A 17,908-nucleotide genomic window follows, 5' to 3' on the forward strand; every position below is an offset into this window, starting at 1 on the left:
AAACTTTGCCTATGCGTCTATTAGGAGTTCATTCAGTTCGTTATTTCAGTTGTGTATCGACCGCGCTTTGTATACAACGCCATGCAAAGATTTACAAATAATTGTGATCGGAGGTTTGTTGTGCCGCGACATGGATTGGGAATTTTTTAACTACACGTTACCTTCTGGAACATACTCGAATAACGAAACACTAAATTTTATTATAGACTAGCTGATGCCCGCGACTTCGTCCGCGTAGATAATGTTTCTAAAATAATAAGCAAGTTTGGGATTGAAGATTATCTCATGACCTATTCCAGTACCGGTTCCTGTTGTTGCTCCCGTTGCCAACATATCATATGAATCTTATTTCGAGGAAGGTTGCTATAGCAAACTAGCTCATTGACGTGAATTAAAATTTTTCACAAATCCCGCGGGAACCATGCATTTTTATAGGATAAAAATCTAGCCAATATCCTTTTCCAAGCTCTAATCTATCGCTGTACATAATTTCATCAAAATCGGTTCAGTAAATCCGGCGTAAAAGCGTAACAAACAAACTTACATTCACATTTATAATATTAGTAGGGATTTGATTTAGTGGCAAAGTTGGTAGTACCTATAGTATATTACAGTCCATAGAAAATTAGTACTTTATATACAGCGAAAACAGTCCAACCAGCTTCAACGATAATTGAAATATAAAGAGAATACAATAAGCAATTAGCATAACGAGTATCAATTAACACTATTGAGTTTCTCTCGTCACAAGCGAAAGATATTGTCACGAAAAATGTTAGGCAGCGTGCCAGAATCGAAGATCTATGCAGTAGTAAACGTCACAATACATATATAATATCTATTTTTTATTATCTCATAGATATAAGACGTGTGAATGACTTCTGAAAGTCGTAGTAATATGTAGTAATAGCAATATAACATGAGGAGTTAAATACTATTTGGAAAATTCAAAATACACGCGCTTATTATATCAGCTGCCCCATTTCAAAAACACAGTTACGTTCATTTATTACAAAAGTCGTTTTATTACGAAAATCTTGAAACCTAGTATGTTTCAGAGACCCATATTGTCGATACACCTTACCAGGCTTCTTGAAATAGCGAACAAGAAGGTAGTAAGGCGGAACTATGTGCGGAGGCTGCAGAAAATCAAAACACGGAAGCAGCTGCTACCAGTGGGAGCAATCTTTGTACAGGATGCCGACTAGATTATGGATGCCCAGAACGGCGCCTATATCTGCCTTGAATCAGTAATCTATAAGCATTACTGTGTTTCGGTCTGAACGTCATTGTAGAAGGTACTGGGCAAATGAGACTTAACATCTTGTCATCTTTTTTGGGTTTTTCAAGAATCCTGAGTGGCACTGCATTGGGCAGGACGTATCAATTACCTTTAGCTGAAAATCCTGCTCGTCTCGTCTCTTATTATCATAAAAAAATCCTGTCATCACATATCATATACATAATAATAATACACCAAACGTCAGTACAACACAAAAAACCAACGCCCAATCTTTAGACGCAAATGTTATGAAACAAAAAAACCGGATCAGCTAGTACTAGATGGTATCAAGCTTCAAAACCCGACTCCCGCTTTATCGATTATTTATAAAAATAATAAATAAGTGTATTCATTGTTGGTGCAATAACGTTACCGCTAGATGGCTGCTGTATTTTCCAGTAGGTCGCTCTTCTACAATATTTATAAGAGACGAAACGGATAGTGTATTGGCCCGAAACCGGATATTCGGCAAGTTACAAGGCCGGACGAAGTGGAGGAAGCGAAACAAGTATGTAAGGATTGTAGCAAGTGGAAAGAAGTGGTCTCTGCCTACCCCTACGGTAAAAAAGGGGGTTTTTATATGTATGTATGTATCTACAAGGCCGGAGCGCCGGATATCCAGCTACCGATCAGCAACTTCTTCAATACCTGCTAAGCCAATGAAAGAAGATGAAACTAGATTCATTCACACGTGAAGCTCGTGACACTTTTTGGGACTATTTCAATGAAGTGGCAAAGGATAGTAGTAGTGATCTTCGCGATCAAGAGAAACAAAATCCATTTGCTAAGTAGATTGACTTTTTTATAGACATCTCCAATCGATTGCAATCACGACCCATACATGTGGTGGTCAGTTAATTTGAGACAGTATCCGCAGTTGTCAAGATTTGCTAGAATTCATCATTTAGCAATTATTGTCAGTAGCGTTTACGACGAAAGGCTATTTTCAGAAGCTGGTCTGGTCTACGAAGCCACGCGAAATCGCCTCTTATCAACAAATGCGGAAAATTTGGTAATCATTCACCACAATTTGCCACTTGTTAATTTCGAGTGCTAAACTTAATTAAAGGAACATTTTTGTTCTGCAATTAAAAAGATAAACGGTGACCATAACTTAGTGTGGTATGATTTGCCGTGTGTAATGAGATTTTTTTTATTTTACCATCCAGAATCAGGCCGGATAGTGCAAACAAGGCCGTATAGGCCGAATACCGGATAGTTACCGGATAGCAGTTTCATTTATTTATTCGATAATTTAAATTATAAAAATAATCTTTGCTTACAAACACGACGGTTAGGTAAGCTCTTTTATTGGAATGAAAGCTTAAAGTAATAGAGACATAACTAGAGATAATACATAATTTTTTAATGTTATGATCCAAAAGATTACGAGCAACCAACAGTAGGAATCATCTTAAGTATTCATAGCAATATATTCACTATATTTTCTCAATCCATTTCGTATAGCCAGATCATAAATAGAATAAAGTCATGTTTTACGAGCCCTACTTCCGACGTGTGACTCTATCACGCTCAAATAGAGACTGTAACTATTTTATTACTATTCATAAAATACGTAATTTGTGACGCCTTTAAGGTATTTTCAACCGACTTAAAAAACAGGAGGAAATTATCAATTTGATTCTGAAATCTGCACCTGATTCCTGACTGATTTGAATTTTTTTATCTTTTGATAGGGTTTAAATACTCCCGGAACCCATGAGTAATTGAGGGAAGTCCAAATTTTTTTCCCATTAAATAGGGGTTTATTGTTTATTCAATACAAAACAAAATTGTGTATACCAAGTAATTTTTATCACGTTTCGAAGTGGAGTTGATGAGAAAAACCTCAAATAATTAATTTTTAAATAAAAAAGGGAATGAGAATAAAATCATCTAACTAATCTGGCGATGAAGCCGAATGGTGGAAGGGAATAACCCTTTTTCAAGATTGTTATGGTGTTCTCCCTTGTAATATTATAATAGTAGGACTCACTGAGCACAAATTCAAAAAATATATTAAAGCTTCTTTGACAAAGACGGCTTATTATTAAGTATTGTAGATTATATAGAGGATAATGATGCAGGGTTCTTCTCTGGTTCTGCGCAGGCCAGCTAAAATTATATTATATTTAATAGGCTAAGTTGTTATATGATTTAAAAGATGGGCTGGGAGATAGTACAGCGGTTGTAACAAAAACGCACAGTCCGTTCAATAGCCGTCTCCTCTCCAAATTATTGATATTGCGAGCTGTTTCTGCTGCGTTAGTTCCACTACGAAACGCGTTACTAAAAATTTCTCTTATTTTCTTTGTTTTACTTTAAAAACCGAATGAAAAATCAATTGAAAGTCAAACAATACAATCGTACATTTTAGAGATCTAGAATGTTCTAGCTGTCCACGGACGAGTAAAAAAAGTAGGACTCCGCGCCGTGATATTAGCAAGCGAAGCACCGTTATGCTAGTGTGTGTGAGGTTACGGGGGATACTAGTTACACGATTTTTTCTCCCTTAAATAATCATATATTGCCACAAATACTTATATAGTATCGTTTTTACACTTTTTCACAACGCACGACGGCATTTTTAAAATATTTTATTGAGACGCAAACTGATCTGTCAAGGGCGATGACAATTCTCATAATGGTCGCCTATCGGCCTATAGTAGTGTAAATGTGTGCGTGGGGCTATGTATTTACACGTTACTCGGCTTGTTTTGGTACTACACTGTTATGCACACGGAGTTCTTATTTTTTTACTAGTCCGTGTAGCTGTCATCTGATAACAGTTTCACTCTTAAATCTTCCACCAAGGAAATTTTATTTTAATTTTAATCCAGTACGTACAATTAAACGAAATATTATGATATTCTAACCCCCGCGCGCTAGAACGTGGAGGATAACTTTTGATTGGTTAATTTTATGACGACACAAGATGGCGGTCTATCGCATTTCCAATGTGCGGGTATTACAAGTAGTAAGTACTATCGCAAGATGCTTTCACATTTATGCCCTGATGAGTGTTCCCGATCAAATATATATATTCTTAAGAACCTATGTAGATAGTAAAAATGCTATTATGTTAGCATTAGCTGCAACTCAGCGCAGAACAGTTAATTATTTTCAGTACAATAAATTTGATCGAGGTCGGCCATTGTAATCGCGTTGCTCGACCGTTGTTTTTAGATTCGCTTTATTCGTGATATTTACGTCACTTGCTTTCATTTAATTGCATGTAATGAAGCCGACAAAAACAACACTCAATTCATGCATTGGCAATGTCTTTTATACATGAAGAGATAGTCACAGATAAATGAATTAAAGTATTTTTGATGCCGTTCTACGAGGCAATGGATAAGCCGCTAAAAAATTGATTAGATCACCACTAATAAACCATAAAAATAGAAATTGATGATTCCATTGACTTATTATGAATTAGCCTATCAAATCTCACTTCTGGGTAAAGGCCTCTCCTGCTTTACTCCATTTATCTCGGTCCTGTCCCAGCTCCGACCAGGTCTTATTATAGGTATCCAGATCGTCACGCCAGCCAGTTCCACTTTAGCCTGGTGTTTTATCACCCACATGAGCAATGTCAGTTCTGGAGCACAGTTCCGCATTTCTAATGCAATCAGTTAGCTTGACTCTCATAAAATTGCACTACGTGGTTTGCTGAGAAATCTGGACTTTGGAATTCTGATTTTCTGTAAGTGACCACGTCTCTGCACCATAAATTACGATGGCCAGGATGCACATGTCGACGACTTTGTGTATAGGTGATAGGGGGATTTTTACCAGTCGGAGTCTCCCTTGCATAGGACGCCGGCTAGGTTATGGGTACCACAACGGCGCCTGTTTCTGTCGTGAAGCAGTAATGTGTAAGCATTATTGTGTTTCAGTCTGAAGGCGCCATAGCTAGTTAAATTACTGGACAAATGAGACTTGATATCTTATGTCACAAATGACGAGCGCTGTTGTAGTGCCGCTCAGAACTTTTGGGTATTTAAATAATCTTGACCGGCACTGCATTGTAATGGGCAGGGCGTATCAATTACCATCAGCTGAACGTTGTGCTCGTCACGATTGCTTTTTTTTTTTAAATTTCCTGCAGGCGAGCCACTTGCCCGTATACCTTCTATAATATAAAAAAGGAGTTGTTACCATGAGAAGTGAGCCTGGAGTTGATGCGAGCGGTGATGGAGCGGCCAGCTTCCGTGGCGTCTGGTGCTCGTTGCTGATGAAGACGCAGCCGCTCGAACAGACAGTCAGACACGGCTTCGTCAGCCATGCGGTGCGCTGTCACAATATCTGACATTAGACCAAAACTATATTACATTTAGCAGAAGTACAAATAACAAGCTGCGTCCCACACTCGCGATACGTTTGTCACCTTATTTTAGTGTGCGCGCGTTGTTGAAAATAGAGGCTAACAGTTGGACACTATTTTTTTTACACCTGTTCACAAGTATCGCAGTCTATCTAGACGTATAAATTATCTCAGGATTAGTTAGATGCAATTTAATTTAAACCAATACGGTATAGTAGTAGGTAGTTGAAATGGTTAAGATTTATATTCCGACTGGCAGTAGAAGCGTTGTAAATGGCTATGAAACCCAATTTAAAGCTGTAAGGGAAAGATCACGAATTACTATTACTATAAGCTATGGACATAAATCCCCAAACAAGTGATAGGAAATAGCGATGTTAATTCAATGGTAGAAAGAGATATGTATACACGCTGTATCCATGGTAACGGATTATGAGTGATACGATTATCGTCTGCAACAAGTACATACTGGTTTTGTGGGAATGGGTGTCCGCATTTATAATATAATAATAATAATATTGACACACTTTTTTACACAAATTATCTTGCCCCAAGTTAAGCATATATAGCCTGTGTTATGGGTTACACTATAATGATATATTTAATACAAGATACTTACTTAAACATACATTAATTCATATAAACATACATAAATATTATAAATATATATAGTATTGTGTAACTTATATAGCTTGTAATTAGTTTTTAATTTGTATTACTTTTGTTTTGTGGTTTTTATCTTACCGTTGCTTACCTTTTAACTAAAAGTGTCGTATAAATTGTTGGAAACTTCACTGGTGAAAGTGTAAGTTTTAAGATTTGTTAATATTTAAGTATCATAATACTGTTTGTTTCCTATACATTAATAAATAAATAAATAAATACATTTAAACATCCATGGTTCGGAAACAAACATCCATATTCAACACATAAATGCTTGCACCTACCAGGATTCGAACCCGGGACCTCTAGCTTAGTAGGTAGGATCGCTAACCACTCGGCTATACAGGTCGTCTATAATAAAATACCAATGTGTCTGCAAGAATTGCCCGTTAATAAAAGGCATTAATTTTCTCAAAATTGATTCCTTTAGAATTCTTTTTGATGTCATTTCTATTATACTAGACACTACTACCGCTTCGGAACAAATGGAGCCCCGAGAGAGAAGAAGCGGCGCAAGAAACTCTCCCAGCATTTTTTTGTGCTCTTTTTAATCAAATATACAATATTGTATTGTCACTGCTATAAAATAATCATAATCTAGTCCCAGGCTGTGCGCTTCGCTATTCGCCCAGATATTCAGCTGTTGAGTAGTAGGATTTACGACGGAGCCATTTTTTAATAAAACATTTAAATATATTTATAGATAATGCCTGAACAGTGGATGGGAATTTATAAAGTGTATACATTTACCCTTAAAGCTATTATGTATCTTATGAAGCCTACTAGAATTACTTACAAGCAATCCCTTATGTGTTATAATAATTAAAATCACTATTAAGAGTAAAAAGGTGACGATTTTTGTGAACATATATTAAATTTTCATAAATGTACTGACAATGAACAGTCATAATATTTATTTCTTGAAATTTTTTTAATAGATTTAAATTAGTTATCAAGAACATCTAAATCAAAAAAGCTTTTTTACACTTGTAAATGACAAAAAAGCGTAGTTGGATGGCGTAACATAAAACGCAATACATACTGTCACAATATCATAATTAGTAATTTAATTTGGATTTAAATTTGTTTACAGTTTTTGACAAGTACAAGTGAATGTATTACCCAAGTACTGAATAAATATCATTGTTTCATTGTTTCAAAGAAAAGGAACGTGTGAGTTGTTTGACATTAGGCGAAGAGTACGAAAACACGCAAACATGGTGTTTTTAGACAAGTTTTGTGGTGAAAGTATAGCATTTCGAGCTATGAACACTAGGTACTTAATCCTGTTACACATATCCTTAAGTCTTATTTATAGCTTGCTAATGCTTGCTGTTGGTTATAATTAACACTGCCGAGCCTTTTTGAACAACCACATTTCTTTGAAGTTAAACAAGTTTATTCGCATGGCGTGACGCATTTTTTTCGTACTTCTCTCAGAAAAGTTATTCTTATAGCTTGTACTTTTTTGTGTAGTTTCATTTATTCAGATTAGTAGTGAATAACGAGGATTGTAAGCATATAAACTGTTTTCCACCCAAGAATTTTGAAAATATTGGCTTTGTTACATAGATGGCGGGCCGGCAGCCGTGAACTCATATCGCTCAAGGTCGCTGGCATTTAGTGTCGCCTTAATGCCACAACAGAATCGCTTAAATGTCACTTATGGCGGCGACGTGGGACGGGTCGTTCCCTTCCTTTAAATATGGTAAACATTTATTTAGTTCAGATTTGAATCGGACAGTGACAATTGACACACGCCTAAAGGAGAAAAGTGTGCGTACATTGTCTTTAAGCACACTTTTGCCGTTCCGCTTTCAGACTGCGAATGATATGTCCTTATATGTGTATCGAACATCATTATTATATTAAAATCGTAATAAAGTAGAATTGTACATTGAATTTATTGTTAAAGATTATAAAAGGAATATTTTGATTTGGGTTCTACAAACAATAACGAAGCCAAAACAGTATTTGGAAGAAGTTTTGTCGGTTTGCCTGTATGTATATTTAGGTAAAAACTATTGTTTTATTCAAGTTTTGCATGAATATAAATGGGTCGGGACAACATATATTGTAAAACCAGATGCAGGTATAGTATTTTTGCTACATGATAACGTTCTAATTGTAACTACTATAATAATAATCTATGCACACGGGCAAAGTTGCATGCTGCAGCTAGTATAAAATATAATTGTTAAGACTATCCAAGACAGTTAAATTGAAAGTGCGTTCAAACAAACATTCTTTACAACATCAATATCTATTAAAAAAGGCTAAAAATATTTGGATCGTTTTTAGATACAATATGTTTTAATTACGTATTGAATCTAACGTATGTCCGAAAAAAAAATGTGTGTGCGTGTAATCTTTACGCGCGATTGAAGTAAAACTTAATTAAAATTAACTTCAGGAAGAATTAACAGATACATATATATACTTTTTCGTTTGCCCTTATTTGTCCCACCTATTCTAGGACATCCAGGATGTAAAAAATATTCTTCAAAAGTTGAAAGACAAGAAGATTTCATTTATACAATAAAGAACATTACTTAAAGCCGAATTATCCATAAATAATTGAATAAAATTATTACTATCACACATATCAATATAACGTTGTTATTGAGTATTAACGAATATGGCTCTATGGGCTCGGACCTTCTGCCTGTCCGATGGACGAAGAAAAATTAACGAATGTCGCAAACGTCAGACTGAACTTTTATTTATTATTACAAAGTAGTCATAAACGAACAAATACATTTGGAGATTAACAGAAAAAATATTACTGAGCAATTTGAAATAATTTTTTAAACCATTAAATAATAACGGTTAAAAATTGTTTCAGTTGACTTTTTTCTGCCAGAAGTACTAACGTTACTTACATCAGAAAAATATTCTGAGTTACCCCCAAGTCACGCTTAAAGAAGTTTTACTTCAAAAGAACCACGGATGAATAAATTTCTAGTTTGTACAATGAGAAAAATATAGGGTGTCTGATACGGTGAGAGAAACTACTGCGCAGGTTTTCACCTCGCACCAACTGGGATGTGATCTGTACTTGTTCTCCGGTAACCTTCGTGTGACCCAATGACCCATTATTGTGTATAAAATGGTACCGCTCAATATCCGTTGAAATTAGTCTAGTATAAAACTGTAAGTTGTTCGAGCGTCTTATACATTCAGTCATACTTCGTTGCTTGTTGGTTACAAGTGAGAGGCTCCTTTGCACAGGATGCTGTCTAGATTATGGGCACCACAACGGCGCCTATTTCTGCCGCGAAGTAGTAATGTGTAAGCATTATTGTGGTTTGGTCAGAATTATTTTCAGCACTATCGGCTGAACGTCCTGTTCGTCCCTTATAGTCATCAAAAAACCCGACCAATGAGCAAAGTTACGAGGTAGGAAGTTAAGGATTGATTCCTGATTCCTGCCGCCGAATTTCACCTTCGCACGACACGCCACAAGTTAGGATCCTCACCATCTGGATGTGTGGCGGTCCTCCACAGTGCGGTTTTCAAGGATTTTTCTTCCACGTACTACAAAGCTGTGGAATGAGCTTCCTTGTGCAGTGTTTCCCGGACGATACGACATGGGTACCTTCAAAAAAAGCGCGTACACCTTCCTTAAAGGCCGGCAACGCTCCTGTGATTCCTCTGGTGTTGCAAGAGATTGTGGGCGGCGGTGATCACTTAACAGGTGACCCGTACGCTCGTTTGTCCTCCTATTCCATAAAAAAAAACAGGAAGTGTGGGTACTGAAGCATTGTGCTTTTTCCTCAAATTCTGAGTGTTTTTAAGTGTAGTAATACTTTTGTTATGAGAGGTTATTTTCGCCTGATAGTAAATGATTATGTATATATAAGTATATGATTGAAGGCATTCTAATTGCGACATAAGATGTCTGACTAGATCATTAATGGCACTAGCTACGAGCTTCGATGTTATTACCGAAGCACAAATAGTCCATCGGTTATAACAATTCCGACGCCAGAATAACTCCATTGTACTTTTCTGTCCTAAAACTAACATTTTTGAAAGTCTACTTCAAACACTTCTACAAATACTACGGTTCCAATAATTTTACATGTTTATCTTCATTTCTTTATCGAAATTATTGCAGTTTCGAAAACACGATTACGAGATTTATCTTTTGAAAAATAGGCTTTTATATATGAATTGTTTTATATTATCATAAAACTATGATGGCTATAAACACAAAACTTATTTTATTCGATAGTTTATTAGTACATATTTGTAAATATTCATCCTGGGTTTTATCACTTCGCTTTGTGAATTATTTTATAATAATTTAATAATAGTGCTGACCCGGCAATCTATGTTTTGCCATATAAATTAAGCACCCCGCTTATTGTATGAATTGTAATGTAATGTCATTGACTGAATTATTTGTATTGCGAATATATGGGTAGTTCTATGTCAGAGAAGTATTCATTCCAGATAAGTAATCACCAACATAATATCATATACTACTTCTCCCAAACATGCTGCATCTTATGGTGTAAGTATTATTGCGATTGGTTCAGTACTTTTCGCAGTATAAACGAAGGAAAAAACCGGCTCTCCATTTATTGGTATACTAGCCGTTCCCGACCGCTTCGCTGGGCGTATTTTAAAAGGAAATAAATTAAATTTTATCTTATTACAAATACAATAAAAAAATAAGTAGCCATAAACCATCTAGGAAAAATTTCGCATCGAATTTTGGCAGTTTCATGTCGATACGATCAGTGGTTTAGGCGTGATTGAGCCTAAAATAAAGACCATTTTCATTATGTATATATAGACCAGACTAGTGCCATATTAATTTCGGTTGAAAGTTGATAATTAAAACAGAAAATCATAAATATTAAAAGCCATTTTAATACATATTCAAAGATAGCACGACATCTAGTTATCAGCTATACACTGCCAAACAGCTGGCGATGGCAAGTGGGCGTAAACGAGCCAGTCACGAACAATGTGTGACGTGCCATATGTGCTGTTGTTTAACTAAAATGGGTTGCGTAGTAAAATTTTGTAAAAGTAATACTACAAGAAATAAGAAAGACACTGGGACCACACATCATCAGAAAGTATTTTGTATTTTATTAATTTCAATGTAAAATAACACGAAGAGTATGTTACAAAAATTTGAAAGATGCCATTTAGCGTCAAGATATATGCCACGAACACAAGCATCTAATAGTTGCCGTAATAAAAAAGCTATTGTTCTTAGATATGCGGTATCTAGCTGGAGCACAGCGGAGAACAATCCTAATTCTAAGATTACTACAGGACTAGTACAACGTTTAAGTCAACCTAGAAATGGGCATTTTTCTAATTGACGTAAATATTTATACATGACTTTCAATCTTTTAAATGTTAAAACAATAATATGGTGTGATACAGGCAAAAGAAAATGCGAAAAATGCTGCCGGCCTCAAGCTCACTAACTAACATTAGCGTCTATTTAAATCATTCATTTGTATACTCCAATTGTATTAGACAGTAATCGCATTAAAACAATGTGTTACTAAGCGAAAATGTATTGGCGTTGTGCTAAATTGTCATGGACATTAATAATGGCGGGTTTAGAGTCGCGGTTATGAAAGCCTGATGAGAGTGAAGGTTACAATGATAATATTATGTCACATACGTTTGTGAGGAGTGGTCCTGGTCGCAGTGCTTGGGGTATATGTTTCAAATTGTGTTTACTATGAGTACGTGGCGAGTACAGCGCCTCGCGACGGCTTGAGGCGGACTGAGTTCAACAAAACGCGTTTTATGTGGGCGACTGGCGACTGGCGAGATGAGGACAGACGCTGATACTGTCTACGTACGAAAACAAATCGTTTTTACTGCTTCTACTAACAACTAATTCTAGTAGGCTTCATAAGATACATAATAGCTTTAAGGGTAAATGTATACACTTTTATAATAAAGTCCCAGACACTGTTCAGGCATTATCTATAAATAGATTTAAATGTTTTATTAAAAAATGCCTCTGTCGTAAATCCTATTACTCCACAGCTGAATATCTAAGTGTTCGGACAGCCTGGGACTAGATTATGATTATTTTATACCAATAACAATAATAGTACAATATTGTATGTTTTATTAAAAAGAGCACAAAAAAGAACGCTGAGAGGGTTTCCTGAGAGGTGTTCCAGCTATATATCAGCCTGGTTATAGACAGTCTCTCAAAGAAAAATTATAAGAAATAAATATTATGACTGTTCATTGTCTGTACATTTGTGAAAATTTTAAATACGTTAGTAAAAATCGTCACCTTTTTGCTCTTAATAGTGATATTCATTAGTAAAACACTGGAAATCAGGGTTTCCTAGTAAAGAATTCTAGTAGGCTTCATAAAATATATAATAGCTTTAAGGGTAAATGTATACACTTTTATAATAAAGTCCCAGAGTTCAGGCATTATCTATAAAAAAAAAATGTTTTATTAAAAATGCCTCTGTCGGTAATCCACAGCTGAATCGCGATCGGACAGCCTGGGACTAGAATATAATTATTTTATAGCAATAACAATGATAGTACAATATTGTTTATTTGCTGGGATAGTTTCCTGCGCCGCATCTTCTTTCTCAGAGCGCCATGTGTTTACGAAGCGGCTGTAGTGTTAGAAGTTACATCAAAATGAATTCTAAAGAAATAAATTTTGAGAAAACAAATGTCTTTCATGCTTTTTAGGCCTTATACAATATTGACGTTATACAAATGTCATTGAACACGTAAGCCTAAAAAAATTTACGAGCTAGAAGATAATAACTAGGTACTTACTTTTCTTTTTGGCCTTTTTTAATTCCTGGGTCTGTGCCGAAGAATCGGATGCAGTTATCAGATAGTCCTGAAATTAAAATTATCCGTAATATGCTGCAAAGCAATAATAATTAAGTTGTATATTTATTTCAATAAGTTGCGAAAGAAACGAAAGAACTTCGAATCATAAGTATATAAAAATGAATTGCTGTTCGTTAGTCTCGCTAAAACTCGGGACCGGCTGGACCGATTTGGCAAATTTTGGTCTTGAATTATTTGTGGAAGTCCAGAGAAGGTTTAAAAGGTGAATAGGAAAATGCTGCTAAATTAAATAAAAACAACAAATTTGTTTTTCCTTTGATGTGTCCATACCTACATAATTTCTATGAGAGATATTATTATCAAGTTGGTGGATAGTACTGTGTCAGTGGTTGCGGCTACTGAGACACTACTTATTTTCATACATTGCCCACGGGCGTAGTGTTATAACACATATTAAAAAATATATGATATGACACAACGGCCATAGACGTACACGATTTTATCCGTAGTGTTACATAATTTTATGATGTTCATTGAGTTGAGTCTAGTCAGAATATGAAGATTTGTCACCATCGACTTCTGCATAACTAGACGAAGAGCATGTTGACACGCCAGATGATATAGCAGCTCTAGTCTAGCGTATACATCCTGTAAATGAGGCAAGAGATTCATTGTCTGAACTTGTGCATCCGGCACGGGATGTTTGATAGTGATCATCAGATACGTACTCTCCATCATCAGCAAATGGATCTTCACTCGAGTCGATTTTTTGGAAATTGTGTTGTGACAGTACTAAAGTCTTAATTATACCTGTGGTGACAGTACAACATGACGTTCTTTATGATAGTATGGAAAATCAGTCGTCGTTTGGCGTACTGATTTTATGCAAGTAAAAACTCAGACGACGACAGGCGTACTGCCGTATCACTTTTAGCTACATAGACGCCTGTGAGCGTTACTGTCCACCAACGTGTTAACACACGGTTTGACAGTTCTGCTGTGAAACAATTTCATTACAACAACAGGATGCATATTTTACGAAATAATTCTTGATGTTATGAAATATTGTTGACAAATTAATAAAAAACATCATTTTATTTATTATATACAGAACAACGTGTGTCGGGTCAACTAGTGAAATATATAAATACTTATTAAATAAATATTTATGAAATTATTATTTTAATATTATGTATTTAAAAAACCTTCAAAATGTATTTGTCCTAGTTAATTTGGTTTTATCTGATATATTTTTTGTTCTGATATACCTACATATATATTTTATAGATAAAACAATTGCATTAATTATTTCTATGCTAGCTAACCCGGCAAATGTTGTTTTGCCATATAAATTATTTTAACTGTTTCTTGGACATTGCAACATTAGTTTATTTTTCTAAAATATTTTTTGTTCTTAAATAAACGTTGCGTTAGTTACTCCTTAATACATCAGCTACTTGCCAACGAAAGTCCCGTCAAAGTCGGACCAGCCATCCCAGAGATTGAGACAGACACACAAAAATCTTTAAAAATGTTATATTGGTGTATGTACCATATATATGTTCATATACATGTAGTAAAAAACGGTTATTACAATATTACAAACAGACACTCAAATTTTTCTTTATATTTTTAGATTAGAGGGAGCAACTGGGAAAGTGGAATGATCTTATGAAAAGCCCATGTACATCTGCAAGAGTTAAGTCGTCGGGGTTTGAAGTGAATATTTTATATCAACGTACAACGCAGAGCAGCTCGAATTGTCGGGGATCCAGTGCTCTGTGATCGGCTGGATCACCTGGCGTTGCGTAGAGACGTGGCTTCATTGTGTGTCTTCAACCGCAACTATCACGGGGAGTGTTCCGAAGAGCTATGTGACCTAATTCCTGCCACCGGGTCCCATCTCCACACGACACACCACAAATTAGAATATTAACACCATCTGGATGTGCGGCGTTCTTCCACAGTGTAATTTTAAGGAATTATCATCCACGTACAACCAAGCTCATTCCATAGCTTCTTTGTGCGGTGTTTTCAGGACGATACGACATGGCTACGTTCAAAAAAGCGCGTACACCTTCCTCAAAGGCCGACAACCCCAGGAGGATACCGGCTCTAGTAGAGCCGGAGAATCCCTCTCCGAGCATTCGCGCTCGGGCTGGCCCTCGTATTCTGGGGAGGGCACAGTACCGCGTACGCCACCAGTTAGGATATCATCCCCACCATCTAGATGTGTGGCGGTCCTCACAGTGCGGTTTTCAAGGAGCTTTCTTCCACGTACTACAAAGCTGGGGAATGAGCTTCCTTGTGCGGTGTTTCCGGGACGATACGACATGGGTACCTTCAAAAAAAGCGCGTACACCTTCCTTAAAGGCCGGCAACGCTCTTGTGATTCCTCTGGTGTTGCAAGAGAATGTGGGCGGCGCTGATCACTTAACACCAGGTGACCTGCTCGTTTGTCCTCCTATTCCATAAAAAAAAACGCTCCCATGATTTGGCAATAAGGCAAATATAAAAGAAAAACTGGCGTTTAAGATATTTTTAAATATACAACCTACTTTATTAGCTTCTATTGTAATGTATCTATACATCTATACATACATATAAATAAAATTGGAGTGTCTGTTTGTAGTATGTAAATAACCGTTTTTTATACGGTACATACACCAAAATAACATTTTTTACAATTTTTGTCTGTCTGTCTGTCTGTCCTTTTGTTCCGGCTAATCTCTGAAATGGCTGGACCGATTTTGACTGGACTTTTATTGGCAGGTAGCTAATGTAATAAGGAGTAACTTAGGCTACGTTTATTTTAGAAAAATTATTTTATTTTAGAAAAAAAATATGTGGTTGGACTTAGTATCCCTAAGCACGAATTTGGATTTAAAAAATATTGTATTTGATAGAGCTTTAGTCCACGATTATAATGATACCACTCTTATTACAAGGAAATGCACCGTTTTCAAGAAAATAACAAAAAAAATCTTACCTAAAACAGGTAAATCGCGTAAATAAATATCCCATAGCACGAATTTGGTTGTAAAAAATATTGTTGTTGATAGAGCTTTAGTCCACAATTATAATGATACCACTTTTATAACAAGGTAATGCACCGTTTCCAAGAAAATAACGAAAAAAATTCTAACCTAAAACAGGTAAATTCAATGATATTATAGTATTAAAAGAGTTATTATACTTTTAAATATCATTGGGTAAATCACGTAAATAAACACTACATGAGCGCTGACATCGCGGCGGGAGGCTAAAAACTGTCATAAAATGGTTACAATATAAGTACAGGCAAAGGGTTCAAGCTCATAAAGCCATAAATTGTATGAAAAACAGTGAAATAAAATGTAAAAAAAAGTCTGTTGCAGATAAAACGGCTTAAATTGTATGAAAAACAGTGAAATGAAATGTAATAAATAGTCTGTGACAGATAAGCTTCATCAATAATTATTTTTATATAAAAGAATAGAACCTAGAGTCGTGAAGTCAGTAAAAAAAGCAGCTCCACCGGACACCGATTTTCTGCTTTCTCGACTGACGAATTTTTTCGAATTTACCGCGTTGCATTTTGTTGAGATGTCGGACGCCGAACAACCCCAGCCATCAACTAGTCAGGGATTCCCGCCTTCGACTAATCAAGAACCTCAACCCTCAAGCAGTCGTGATTTTGTTGATGCCGATGAAACACCAATAAAACGGCATTACTATCTTACTAACTTAAAGAATTAAAAGAGACGTGGAATTTAATTAAAGTATATCAACGATTGGGTACGCGCGACCAAGCTCTTTCCTTTTTTGCTTTTGCTGAGAGTAAAGGCATGATTCCAAGGCAAAAATTTGTAATTATCATAAAAAACAAATGACGATTGTTTATTAACTCTCACTCTTTTATATGCAATAAGAAAGCATGCAGATTCAAATCTTATGTTAGCCGTGGAAATGGTACTTGGTTTGACAGCATTCGAATAAGATTACCACAAGTATTTTATTTAATGTATGCCTATGCACGCAAGTGGAGTTACTATGATACTCAGAAGGAAGATTTCACAGAGGGAGAGTATTGCCTTTCTAGGGCAATCATAATGGACTGGTTCAATTATTGCAGAGAGGCAGTTATTCTTTACCAGATGAATAGGCAGTCATGTACTGGAAAGATTGGTGGTCCAGGCAAAACTGTTCAAATTGACGAAAGCAAGTTCGGCAAAAGGAAGTTTAATAAAGGTAAGTTCTGACTAAGTTTTTCTCAAAAAGATAATTTCAATAATAGGGAAAATTTCACTGACTTAATATTTGAATATTTGTGGAGAAGATTCGTCGAAAAACAAAAAAGGGATCCATTCGAAGAACTAATAAAAGTAGTAAATTATGTTTATAATAATAAACAGTTATAAGAGGGTTCATTGTTTTTTTTAAACCACACTTTTAGTAAAAGTAATAAATCCCCAAAGCTTTATCAACTGCAATTCATTAAAATTGGTTAGGTTAGGTTATGTTAGAACAGTTAAAACATCGCACGAGTCGAGCGTAGCGTGCCGCGGCACCGGCGATAGCAGTTTGGGGATTGATGAACATGAACAATAAACCCTTTTATATGTTTTCCTTTTATCTAAAAATAATTATTGATGAAACCGTCTAATCTGTCATAGACTATTTTTAACATTTCATTTCACTGTTTTTCATACAATTTATGTCTGTATGGTCTTAAACCCTTTGCCTGTTCAAATATTTTACGAAGAAACCAATCATTTCATGACAGTTTTTAGCCTCCCGCCGCGATGTGAGTAGTGTTTATTTACGTGATTTATCTG

General features: G+C 35.7%; 1 protein-coding gene across 7 annotated transcripts in view; it reads right to left on the reverse strand.

Moving 5' to 3' along the window:
• The window catches only part of LOC126966573 (cytosolic carboxypeptidase 1-like), a 135,020-nt gene extending 122,933 nt beyond the window's left edge, over positions 1–12,087 (reverse strand). For 6 of the 7 annotated variants that reach the window (XM_050810704.1, XM_050810705.1, XM_050810701.1 and 3 more), the window contains exons 1-2: positions 11,929–12,087; positions 5,444–5,578 (exon numbers count right to left, since the gene is read on the reverse strand). In XM_050810704.1, the coding sequence (XP_050666661.1) occupies positions 5,444–5,570 (127 nt within the window). In that variant the 5' untranslated portion in view covers positions 5,571–5,578; positions 11,929–12,087. Of the gene's footprint in view, positions 1–5,443; positions 5,591–11,928 lie in introns of all 7 variants that reach the window. The other variant, XM_050810702.1, reaches the window with a different exon arrangement.
• Positions 12,088–17,908: the final 5,821 nt, after the last annotated feature.

Source organism: Leptidea sinapis, chromosome 10, assembly GCF_905404315.1.
Source record: "Leptidea sinapis chromosome 10, ilLepSina1.1, whole genome shotgun sequence".
Lineage (NCBI taxonomy): Eukaryota > Metazoa > Arthropoda > Insecta > Lepidoptera > Pieridae > Leptidea > Leptidea sinapis.